Below are 13,169 nucleotides of genomic sequence, written 5' to 3'. Positions count from 1 at the left end.
TTTGGTAGTGAAAAATGTATTAATTAGGACCAGTATTAATATTTATAATGCACAGTGTGAGTGATAAAATAAAAATTGCAGCAAGTTTTAAATCCAAAACTTGAATAACATAAATAAATGTTATTAATAATAAAAATTAAGCGTGCCAAAGAGAAAGGTAATGATGTAAAAATATAAATAGAATATTGTAGTTTAGGTATAGTTGATTGATTTATTTTATTTATAGGAAATAGCCTCATTTCGCTTATTATGTAACCACTTTATTTTTATACAATAATGTCTAAGCAAAAAGATTTCAGATAACTAGCGTGAAAATGAAATTAAAGTGGATGTACTTATAGTACATGGATGTGGTATATTAATTTTCATATATAAATTAGAGAGTATTTTTCATCAATGCATAATATAAAAAAAAGGATTAATAAAAGGAGGAAAAAACTAGAAATTTATTAGAATGGTATAATGATGTAAAATATTTAAAACGTTACTAATTTTATAAGCAAGTTAAGACAGTATCAATGTTTAAAATAAATAATATTTTTAGGCACATACACGTCGACGCGACTCGAAAAATTCATATCCCAACGTACCTTGCAAATATTTTGGATTACTATTTGGCACATTGCTTGTTGAATATCAAACAAATTTTTCTTTAATACTTAAATCATACAAACATAATGTTTATATATTATTACTTATTATCTAAATATCTTTTTTTACATTCAGATTCCGCCTACATATTTTAGTTATAAAAAAACTCTTTCTTGATCTAAATTTTCAGATAAAAGAGAAGGGTAAATTGAAACCTCTAAAAAAGATAAAATCGTTAATATTTTTTTTGTCATAATTCAAAGTTTCTTCGAATCTATACCTCCCTCTCTCTCTCTCTCAATTCTTCGTATACGAGAGGTAATAATAACAATACAGACACCACAATAAGGTTCATCCTATATATAGCAATATTCGCCGTATCTTTTTAATTCAAACGCAATATCCTACAAAATTATAAGCAGCACAAACCTTCTGACGGACTCCGGCGTCAAAATGTGCTCCAACTTAGACGAAGTCATGTTTAGTGTTGTTATTTATTTATTTAAATAAACTACATTATAAAAATGTCATTCAAGTCAATCCGTGAATCACTGTTTTATATTTTCACGAGTGACTCGACGATGAATCACACCGATTGAGGTTTTGATTGAATGTTATAACCGCAATTTGCGAACGCGTGCTGTTCTCTCGGCGAGCCGGGGAAAACTGGCGCCCCCTCGCTTTGGCCGCCTCACACCCAAAACACCGACGGGCGGTGTCTGAACGCCTTCGAAAGGTCGGACGCGACTTTACGCCGAATAATAACAAGATGAAAGGTGTTAAAAGACGCGGAAGAGTTCAATCAATCAAACGTGAATATTATCTTTTCCCAAAGAGATAAGGTATTGGGTATTTATGACGAGGAAATTTAATTTTTGAGAAAGCACTTGTGGTATCGAAGTTTTCGCTGAAGCGTGCGATTTTCAATGCCGTGTTTATAAATGGATATTTAGATATGTCTATATGTGCATTGCATATGCATGAAACCAGAAGTCATGAAAACATAGCGGAAGTATAGACTGCTGTTCATTACTTTCTACATAAATGTTCACCTCTCGGAACTTATTTATGTAAAATTATAGCTTTCGTTTTTTTATACACACAAACTAGTGTGAATCAATAGTTCAAAAAGTTGATGCGATGTTGGCTGGAGTGGTCAAGGTCTGTGGTTGAAACTTTAACAAAAGCACTAGAAACTATAGATTCAGTTCTAACCAGGTTGAATATGACATATTTAATAATTATTTAAATTGGATTTTTTCCATGAGCTAAAATTAATAAAAAAAAAACACAATATATAATATAATACCAAATCTATAAATTTATATTATAAAGCAATTTCTTTTACGTAAACGTAAAGGCAAGAGTCTGGAGCATTTACATTTTAAAAACTTCACTACAATAATAAAACGCGCATTTAATTGCAGAACAAGTCAAGAGATACAAAATATTTCAGAATTTGAGATGAGAAAGTGATAAAAAAAATACCGTTCTCTGCAACAACACATCTCATAAAATTCAATTTTTATATTGTATATAAAATTGAACAACATTATTACAATCGTTTTTTTATAAACGAATTTCATAATACATATTCTATCAATTTTAATGCCTTAAAGACTTTACTTTTCAGATCAGTTTTCACAGATTAGGTTTTCCTAGATGTTCCTAATCTTACGAATGTTTATCGTGATGAATAATTTGCATAAGACATATTTTTAATGTAATCTTAATTATAATTACAAAAAAAGAAATACATATGATTTATAAATATTGATTAAAAAAATAGATGTAGATATATTTTTTATTTATTTATTTATTTAAATTAAATTAAAACCACGTAACCTAACAGGTTACCCAATGCGTCACGATGGTCGAAAAAAATAATTGTATTATTTCAATACACAAAATAATATATATACAATACATATAAAGAAGCGAACAAGAAATCATAAAATATCAAAATTAAATGATACAAACTATAGCAGCTCCTCGTATATCCACAGCCGGATGGCCACAGACGTAAGTGCGGAAGTCCTAACCTCAACGGCATCAAAAGAGGACGCGATCGTGATTCTCAAAGATGTTTTGGAACTCAAAACTGGAATTCCTCGAGAATAGCTGGGTTGTCGACAGAACCCTTCAGTAATTTGAAGAAATGCTTAGCGACATACAACTTTCTGCAAAAACACAGCGAATCGTATCCCAACGCTAATAAAAGAAAGGCGCTGGAATATAAGAACGGATAATAACCAAATGTGTGAATTCTTTCCAATAAAGAGAATAATTGGTTATTCTGGGATTCCAAATTATAGATCCCGATTCAAGAATGCTACGAACTAAGGTGGCATAGAGGACGCGAATAACTGACGGAAAGGCGTTCCTTATAACAAAGCCGAGCATCTTGTAAGATTTATCACAGACGTCGTGTATGTGTAAAAAGAACCTCTACATGCTTTCAAAAGTGATTCCAAGATCTTTAGTGGAAGTTTCTCTAGTCAAAATGTTACCACCCAGATCGTAGGAATAAACTGATATCGAACGAGATCAAGAAAATGACACTGCTGCAATTGAATTAATTCAGCAAAATTGATGGAACATTTTAAATATATGATTTTATCGAATTAATTGAATATAAAATAGCTAATATTTGGAACGAATTTTATATATGTAGAATCCGTATCAGTGTTTGTTTTGTGCGGATTTGCAGATTAATTGAATAAATAGAAATAAATTAACCGCGATCGAATTATTGAACTGATCTTGAGGCAGCAAATACAAAATCGTAACACGAACTTGACAAAAAAACTGCAATGCACTCCATAAAGGGTGGGCCTTTCCAAGCATTTTGTTTCGTTCAACGAACGAATTCTGCGAATTTCGGTCATAGTAAATACAACCGATAAACATTATATTTACAAATGTTTTACGAAGGTGTAAAAGCATTTTTTTGTTGATAAGAAGTGTCTTATTGTCTCGTATTTCGAAACAAAATAAAGGCGCATAAAAGACCATACATTTATCAGCGGCATTAATCACTCGGATATATTGAGGTATATATTCTAAGATTTTTTCAAATTTTATTCGAAATAGTACAAACGAATATTCAGCAATAATGTGATGTGCCAGTGGATAAGGGCCTATGCTCGACAATAAGGAGCGTATGGGAACATCCAGAGTACCTTTACCAGTGAAGTTATATTTTCACCGGCGTTTCAGTAAAATCATATCCTAATACTTTATCAGTAGTTTTATATTTTTACTTGTGTAAATATAATTTAACTGATAAGCGCCAGTGAAATTATATGCTGTTCTAAAAAATCAATAAAAGTAAATTTGACAGATGCAAAATGATTATATGGTGTTTAAATCCAAACCTAACCTAAGCCAATTAATCAAAAATAACCTCCTAAAAAAAAAATTTCTCCGAGGCACTACTGAAATCGCTTTTAATCGCCGAAAATTGATAATCTTGTTACAAATTACATATGATATATGTAATTTGTTGTAAACAAAATGCAAACAAAACAGACGTCAACCAACGCGGAAACGGCGCATGCGCAATAGCGTCGGCAGCTCTGCGTACAGCGAACGCAGTGTTGCCAACTGCGCTCTGTCATTCGATGTTCGCCGTCCGACGGGAGTCGATTTGCTTCCGCGCCGAAACGATGAGCGCAGAGCCGAGTCCCGCCAGCATGAAGTCGGTCGTGGACCGCGACAAGATCCAGACCTGGATCCTGGAGTTGTGCAACCCGGAGACGCGCGAGAACGCCCTCTACGAGCTGAGCAAGAAGCGCGAGGTCGTCCCCGAGTTGGCCACGCTCTTGTGGCACTCGTTCGGCACCATAGCCGCCCTGCTGCAGGAAATAACCAACATATACGTGGCGATGATCCCGCCGACGCTCACCGCCCACCAGAGCAACAGAGTGTGCAACGCTTTGGCCCTCCTCCAGTGCGTGGCCTCTCACCCGGAAACGCGCTCCCAATTTCTTCAAGCCCACATACCCCTATTCCTATACCCGTTCCTCAACACCGTTTCCAAAACGCGTCCGTTCGAATACCTGCGTCTCACCAGCCTGGGCGTGATCGGCGCTCTCGTCAAGACCGACGAGCAAGAAGTGATAACCTTCTTGCTGACCACGGAGATCATACCGCTATGCCTGCGCATCATGGAGAACGGCTCCGAACTCTCCAAGACTGTAGCGACGTTCATCTTGCAACGAATCTTATTAGACGACAGCGGCCTCTCTTACATATGCCAAACGTACGATCGCTTCTCTCACGTCGCCATGATCTTAGGTAAGATGGTCTTATCGCTAGCCAAAGAACCGTCAGCGCGACAATTGAAACACGTAGTCAGATGCTATCTCAGATTATCGGACAACCCTAGAGCTAGAGAGGCGCTGCGGCAATGCCTGCCCGATCAGTTGCGAGACGCCACGTTCAACGCTTGCTTAGAAGAAGATAGATCCACGAAGCATTGGTTAGAGCAGCTCATCAAAAACTTAGAAGCGCAGCCTCCGCCGGTGAGCCCCGCGCAATAAAATATATTCCATCGTACTGATAGTAATTAAGTAAAAGTGTTACGAATGCATTTATATTTCCGTTCATTCGATACCAGTGTATATATTCATCGATTTTATTTTTATCGTGTAATAAGAAGTGTTTAGGTTTAATTTATCTTACAAACGATGCAACACTGGGTGTTAAATTATTGTTGGTACAAAATATTGATGAACTTTATACTTTTGTATCTACCGTCCTTTGACGACGGTTTATATAATGGTATAACTAGCTAATATTGTTTATTTATATTTGAGCAGTGTTCTCTATATGATTGATTTTAATAATAAAAATGTGATAGAATCAATTATTTTACTTCTATTATTAACCCTTCAATCGTGCATGTCAAATGTATTCGTAATATCGTCGAGAAACAATATTTTTTAAGTACACTGCAATTCAATTCATATGCATTATCAACACTCAAATTAAATGGTAAACTAGATTTTTTTACTGTTTGTATGACTGGTAAATTTTTTTAGTTTCATTTCATCATTTTAGATTATGTACTTCACTCGAGTACAGTAGACCCACCAATAGCACGGTAAATTGAGGACGTGTAGCTGGGCTACTAGAAAATACTCGTACAATTTTTTGCAATACGTAAGTACGAATCATGTGATGAGATATCCTCCCTATGGCTCGCTCACACATAAAGTAACGGGTGCAAGAGAGAGGAAAGCGTGCTCTTATATGGGTGACCAGCAGTAGTGTAGTGGGGCCAACTTTTTTTAGAGGCGGGAGTGCACTTCTGTACATTTTATAAATCTCCAAATTTTTAAAACGTATTGGAAATTTCACAATAAAATCAAAACTGAAAGGGGAGTTAAACTCAATTATTAAATTTGAACATAGAACTTTCATTATTAAAACTGTTTTCCATGGTGATAATATAACTATTTTTGTAAATACTATTATTATAAATTATCATTTATTATCAACAAGTTAGAAAATATAATAATTCCAAAATGCGAAAAATATGGTCACTTTAAGTAGGAGCGGCATTGGAGAACCATTACCGAAGCTAATTCACGACAAACTACCCTAAAAATATTAGAATGAAACAAACTAAAATAATGCATCTATTTTTTTCATGATTTTTTAAGTCTAATAGTTACTATAAATACAAAAATGTTGGGCTTTTCAAAACGTTGCAAAGCTTTACAGCCATTATCGGAAATAATACTACATATAATTTACCTGCATGATGGAGAAAAGGGCGGGAGTAAACTTATACCTGCTTTCGGTCAAAGCCACCGGTCGACAAAGCTGCCTAACAGAATCGTTTGGGCCATGGAGTTCGTTTTTTTACTGCGTTTTTATCTTTACTTCTCTAAAATAAAATCGCATTTTATATTCAAAATATGTTTAAAATTATTTGATAATAAATAATAAATTTTGTAAAGCCGATATATATCGGCTCAGGGTGTTTTTGACGATTTTAAAAAAGCAGATATATCGTCTCTATGGTATTAAAAGGAATAATAATAATTTTACGTACTCTGTTGATTTTTCAATGGGTAGGATGCTAATGATAATCATAATCGATTAAACTTGTAACAACGCATTTAAATTGCCAATAGATTAAACACAAAATGTTTGTTTAAGATATGATTTGGAAATCAATGCCGATAATAGATATTAAAGCAATGGTGTTATCTTAAAATCGCATTTATAATGACAAATTTTATATCATTAAAAATACTATATTTAAGTACACTTTATTCAATTTATATTTAATATACAGAAAAGTAAACTTATTATGTTCACGAGTATTCACATAGTCACACAGAATCGTGTATTGCCCAGATAATGAAATTAGTCAATAGTAAAAATTAATATTTTATTAATGGTTTTAAACTTGGCTAAAATTATTATATTATAAAATATATGTGTTATGTTACAGTGAATGTGTATTAAAATTAAAGTTATATTTTCACTCAATTAACCAGTTAAAATGTATCAAGCAATTTATTTACATCTTCACTGCTAAGTATCAGTGAAACTGTATTTGTTCACAAACAGGTGATCTGATACATGTATTTCCACATGATCATAGATTCACAGAATCGCGACGTCATAGTATTCAACAAAATAATACAATATTAAAAATAAATTAAGCCAAACCCAAATCTAACTCAATGAAAATTCAAAAAATATGGTTAGTTTTAGAACTTTCGTTAGGTCAAGTTGGTTTTGGTTAATTCGTTTAGGTTAGGTAATTTCACTGAAACACTAGTGAAAATTTAACTTCACTGATACTACAAATTCATTGTAACATATATTATTTTTTTTATTAAAACTGATGTTGCAACCACACAGGCGTAAGCCCAATGCGTTACAGCGGGATAAATCTGTACTAACTGAGTAAGACAATCAGATATAATGAATACCAGAATACCTACAAGTAAGTATTAACCACCAGACTAAAAGTCTGGGAATCGGTGACATCTATATTAATAATTATAAATTATTATGTGTAATGTAATTTATAAACAATATATGGCACTGCAAGCTGGGGCTGTTTTTTTTATAAAAGCGCATTTTTTATAAATAAAAATTCGATTGCCGCTGCCGGGCCTCAAACCCGCAACCACAGAGTTACTAGTCTGAGACGTTATGGACTGCTATTCCGTCCTTATATAACCTAATATTATAGACCAGTAGTAGATAGGTCATGCAAAGTAACATAAATCAATTATAAGCTGTAATAATAGATTATAATTAATAAAATTTAAGTCACTGATTTGACTTTGATTTCAGTCTGGTGTCTCATACTCTGTGATTGGTTGTTCGCCGGAAGGGATGCAACAGTATATATAATTTATTTTTAATTCATAAAAATGACTTCTGCCAACACCGATAATAAGTTTTATTTTATGTGGGCTTTTGAATAAAAAAAATCTATAACTACTAAGAAATGGACGAAAAATTGTTTAAATAATTATTATTTATCTTATATTTTTAATTTTTTTATTAGTGATTTATTTATTTTTTTTAGACAATTTAAACAGTCATATAAGATAATTATTCCATACAACTAATTATTTGTACATTACTATTGGACAAATTAGATGTGAGCGAGCGAGTTTTGTCAGAACGTGAACACCCCATGAATAACCCCTTTCCGAAGAAAATATCCAAAAATATACCTTACATAAATGCACAAAGAATTTGTATTATGGAACAAAGTATTTATTTAAATAATTTCCTGTTAAATCGCACCCATTTTTTTATAATATAATAATTCAATCGAAATAATGATTCATAATACATTATTTAATCTTTGCCGGATTGTTTTAATCTGAGAAATAAGACAAAATATTACTAAAATAAATTATTAAACGTAAAGGAAAAAACTTGAAAAAGGTCATATGAAAAATAGGTACATATGCAACACCCTGGTGTAACGCCAAGCAAAATCCAGCACATGTGCGGACGCCGGTATAATGCTAAGTTCGAAAATCCCGTACATGTGAGTGACCCGTTCTTAAGCGGTTAAGTATCAACCAAGATGACCCATAAAAGACAGATAATAGCCGTTTTCCACTTCCACGTCAGACTAGGTTCAGCTAGGAAGTCACCATAGCTCTAGGAATTCTATATGAATTGGAAACTACGTGACGTACACTACAGCGAAAACAAACACGTATATAAATACTACTAATTGCGTGAATTTAAAATTATCTAGTAATTGACACTACATATTAGAAATAGACATACATATATACAAAATATATTAAATATTCACGAAACTTTGATACGCCTAATAAAGTTTACACCGCACATTAGTAAATATCTATAAAATCGGAATATACTGTGTGGACTTTTCGACCAACTTTCTAGATACGTATTTAAGCAGTAAAGTAAGATATGAGTGTACTTTATTTCTGAAATAGAAATAGAGCACAATTCAATAAAAAAAATCGCAAAAAATCAATACATGATATATAAAACAAAGTATTCATTTTACAAGATATCATCAATTTTTCATATAATCGATTCACTAATTTAAAAAAAAACGATCAAATGAATCGTTAATATTTAATCACAACAATTGAAACTTGTTAAAATGATTAATGGGGTCAATAATCACAATAAGGCAACAAAAGACATAACGTCGCATCTCATATTTATCTTTACATGATGTATCATATTTATATGCACACCAGACGGTGTGGGTGTGGGTATGAGGCATTGCACTGATTAAACCACAACGTTGCGAAAACGCGGCTCGATAAATTGAAAACAATCAAAGAAAACTTACCGGAAAGATCAAGCTGTTTCAGATTAGACGTTTGGATGTGATGGTTGACATTTGAAAGCAGACGGCCATGCGATTGGGAACGAAAGCCCAGACGTGAACTGACGTCTGACAGTTGCTTTTTTTATACGCGGCTACCGAGTGCCGAGCAATTCGGCCATAACTATTTCTGTAATATATTTTTTATAATAAATTTTGAATTTGAATATTTTTTTATTGTAAGACAATTTTTTTTAATAAATATTTTATTGAATAATTATTTTAAATTTCAATATTTTTTAAAATCATCTTTAATATATTCAATATGGGCTATGATAGGTAGTACCGCAATACAATAGGTTAGGGCCTGGCAACGAGCCGAGGGCTGCCAGGCGAGAGAAAAATCGTCACGCTACCAAGTTTTGGCCATAATACCTATCTATATATAAATATAAATAGGCCCCCATAATACAAAAACTTATTTATTAATATGTCACTTTAAGACACAAATATAGACAGAATTCTACTTACAATAACACAAATAATTTAATGGCTATTCCACTAAGAAATAGAACTTCTTAGTGGAGTCCATTTGGGGCAGGCAATTACTAAACTAGCAAGAAATATTCTAAGCCTCTAATGTACTGCAGTAGTCGTATTCTGCGACCAAGAGGCGGATTCCTCAACGCCTGCGGCACACCTCGAAGGGAAATTGTGTTACTCTCCCATTAAATTTTCTTGCATTGGGCAACTTTGTCACTAGTTTAAAAAAATGCTAATTTGTCAGTATTGTTCTTTGTTTATTTTGTGTAAGCTTATACACACGACCCAAAGTGATAAATTAATAAAATCTTTTATCCTTTATTTGGTTATATTTATAATTATTTTTTTACATTATAATTATTTATTTTACATTTTAAAAAATGCATCTATTTTATAAAGAATTTTGAGCTGTCACATTATATTTAATTTGTATTTATTTTGTAATATGTTTTAAATATATATTTTATTCATTTTCGGTTGCGTTTATATTAACACTATGTAAATTGTTTTCCGTCTTACCCAAAATATTATATTTTTTAGAGAATAATACAATCTTTATAAAAAAAACATTTAACTGAGTGTATAATATTGTATAATATTTAATAATCATATTTATGTTAATTAGATAATAAAAATATATATATTTTGAATTTCAATAACATTTTAAAATAAACATAATTTATCATTTACCTCACTTTAATTTTTCAAGTATGTAAGTAAAATATTTTCTATAATACTACAAGATGTCACTTTATACGTGTATTGAAATATACAATAGAATGCACTTAATTTTAAATTATTAATATATAAAATAAATATGTTGCTTTGTGACTTTGAATTTTATAGATATTTCAGTAATTTTATTAATTTCAAAATTTCAAAATACATCTCAAATGGATAATTGAGACACAGGTACATGGTAACTTTAAATAAATTATAAAAAATATTTGCCATTTCCCATATATTGTTTTAAAAGAAATGGCAAATATTTAATATAATCATAAATAATTTATAATACATTTTATTTTAAATTCTTAATCTACAAATCCATTTGCATCTATAGTAAATACATAAAAAATCATGGTAATGTTAAGAGTTAAAAGTCATAACCTTACTCAACATTATATTTTTTGTTATTGTAATTATGCGATATTATTTATCAAGCAATTTATTTTTATCCATATTAAGTCACAATACTTGTTTTATATATACATGTATATACTTTTCGTCCTCTTGACATTGAATTTTTATATCACTTTTTTTCATAGTATGAGTATCATTTATCAAGAACGAGTGACAATCGTATCAATGTCAATTTGACTTGTTTATCGTTTGCATTGTTATTTTGAACTTTACCGATACAAACAAGAGGATGCTGCTCATAAAACGACGAGACGTATAAATTAAAATTAAACTATATATCATATAAATAATACAATCATATATATAAACGTTCATAATATAATAATTATTTCTTCACGTAAATAAACCTTGACACTAACTTTCAATATCAACTTATTATATATTATGAGGTTGTATAAATTGTACTAAACTAGTAAACTAATACGATTTTTATCTCGAGTGGAATCGTTCTTAATATATTAAACATAGAAGATATAGGTAGTTACAAATTAAATAAAATATGATACAAAGAAAATAAATACGAGTTTCTAATGTTTTCTTCTTCTGCTATTAAAACGCAAAGATCTTTCCACATTTTTTTACTCAACTATATTCTTTCAACATATTTAACAATACTATTTTATTACATATTCATTAATTAAATCGAGCTTGTAATATTTATAGACATTAGAGTAATCAACGCTTCTATGGGACCTTGCGTGTTTTGAAAATGAACCAATCTTTATGGGAAATTATAATATAAATATAATAACGCTATATTGTATGCAAAAATGTGTTTATTTAGGAAAATTGAATGCTGTTTTACATTTACTGTCCTTGACTTTGCTAATGGTTTGGTGATAAGTTATACTTAAAAGGTTTTTTATATCCTTAATGGCTTAGCATTATCTCTGAGATTATGATAGTAAATTCCGTTAAATAAGTAGGATATTCATAAAATCTATAAATCTAGCAAAATATAAGTTTCCTACTATAATATTATACATACACTGTTTAAGAGAGCATTTCCTAATATTTTTCTCAATCGCTCAACACCAACAAGAAGTATTCATTTAATTTAACCTATCGTTTATCTTGTTAACCGTAACCATCAGGGCTTAATGTTCATAATCAACTTACCCATGTGTTAAACGCATCCTAACATTTTTTATTATTTATTAATTTACATGAATCTTAAATGGTGAATGTTTAATGCCACTTTATCACAATCAATAAAGGAGCTCAGATTGTATAATGGCACCAATTTACCCTATCATTTTATCAGCAGAAACCCAAGACAATTTACTCGGCTGTTGATCCCTAAGACCAATCAACTCTTGAAGTATATAAAGGAGACCAAAGGAACTGAATGCAGATCTGAGATCATCATGAAGTCGGTGGTGCTATTCGCTTGCTTGATCGTCTTGACGAGGGTATGGATTTTTTAAATATTTCTTAGCTCAATGATTAAATTTGTACTTTTTCTAGAGTTTAACCGATGAGCAGAAGGAGAAGCTGAAGAGGCACCAGGGAGAATGTCTTCTCGAATCCGGTGTAGATACAGCGACTTTGGCTAAACTTGCATCTGGAGACTATTCTAATGAGAGCAGTGAACTGAAGAAGTTTTCTCTTTGCATGTTTGTAAAGTCTGAATTAATGAGTAGAAATGGAGAGTTTAAGAAGGATGTCGCATTGGCCAAAATTCCAGTGTCTGAAGACATGACTATGGTGGAACAAATCATAGATGCTTGCCTAACTATAGGTGGAGAAGGAGCTGAAGAAAAGGCTTGGAATTTTATTAGATGCTACCAACAGAGTAATCCTAAGCATCCGATTTTGTGATTCGAATATATTTTAAATGTATAGAAGTGATTATACAGAAACGAAATAAACCAATGGGAATATATAAAAAATATTTTCATAGTATTTTATTTTGGAATGGACCTATAATGACTGTAGAACACTCCTTTGTAATTTTGAAAAAGAATGTCTGTTTTTCCGAAAGTAATCAAAAGCATAATCATTTGATAATTGGTTAAAATAGAACTGTACTGTATACATATGTTTTTTTATATTTCTAAAATACAAATATAAGAATATTTGGATA

At 31.5% G+C, this 13,169-nt stretch overlaps 3 protein-coding genes across 4 annotated transcripts in view; 2 read left to right on the top strand and 1 right to left on the bottom strand.

The window, feature by feature from the left end:
• The window catches only part of LOC148236362 (HEAT repeat-containing protein 5B), a 58,017-nt gene extending 48,465 nt beyond the window's left edge, over positions 1-9,552 (bottom strand). The window contains exon 1 of one of the 2 annotated variants that reach the window (XM_088183634.1): positions 9,422-9,552. Coding sequence is in view for 1 of the 2 variants with exons in the window: in XM_088183633.1 (XP_088039759.1) it covers positions 1,021-1,070 (50 nt within the window). In the remaining variant the exon portion in view is untranslated. Of the gene's footprint in view, positions 1-1,020; positions 1,238-9,421 lie in introns of those variants that run through there. The other variant, XM_088183633.1, reaches the window with a different exon arrangement.
• Positions 4,149-5,464, top strand: Rcd-1 (Required for cell differentiation 1). The gene has a single exon (XM_088183636.1). It carries the CDS (start codon positions 4,215-4,217, stop codon positions 5,133-5,135), a length of 921 nt encoding a protein of 306 aa, XP_088039762.1. The 5' UTR covers positions 4,149-4,214; the 3' UTR covers positions 5,136-5,464.
• Positions 9,475-13,169, top strand: LOC148236361 (general odorant-binding protein 56a-like). The gene is made up of 3 exons (XM_088183638.1): positions 9,475-9,589; positions 12,351-12,495; positions 12,551-13,169. Exons 2-3 carry the CDS (start codon positions 12,451-12,453, stop codon positions 12,902-12,904), a joined length of 399 nt encoding a protein of 132 aa, XP_088039764.1. The 5' UTR covers positions 9,475-9,589; positions 12,351-12,450; the 3' UTR covers positions 12,905-13,169.

This window comes from Plectrocnemia conspersa, unplaced genomic scaffold (assembly GCF_051122295.1).
Source record: "Plectrocnemia conspersa isolate PC_06_02 unplaced genomic scaffold, ASM5112229v1 ptg000003l, whole genome shotgun sequence".
NCBI lineage: Eukaryota > Metazoa > Arthropoda > Insecta > Trichoptera > Polycentropodidae > Plectrocnemia > Plectrocnemia conspersa.
This window is presented reverse-complemented; position numbering and strand designations above follow the sequence as displayed.

What these genes read in the sequence shown, in the direction of transcription:
- Rcd-1 (XM_088183636.1), top strand. Translation starts at nt 4,215, where the DNA reads ATGTTCGCCGTCCGACGGGAGTCGATTTGCTTCCGCGCCGAAACGATG.
- LOC148236361 (XM_088183638.1), top strand. Translation starts at nt 12,451, where the DNA reads ATGAAGTCGGTGGTGCTATTCGCTTGCTTGATCGTCTTGACGAGG. An exon ending in GCTTGATCGTCTTGACGAGG is followed by an intron (nt 12,496 to 12,550) that starts GTATGGATTTTT and finishes TACTTTTTCTAG; the next exon opens with AGTTTAACCGATGAGCAGAA.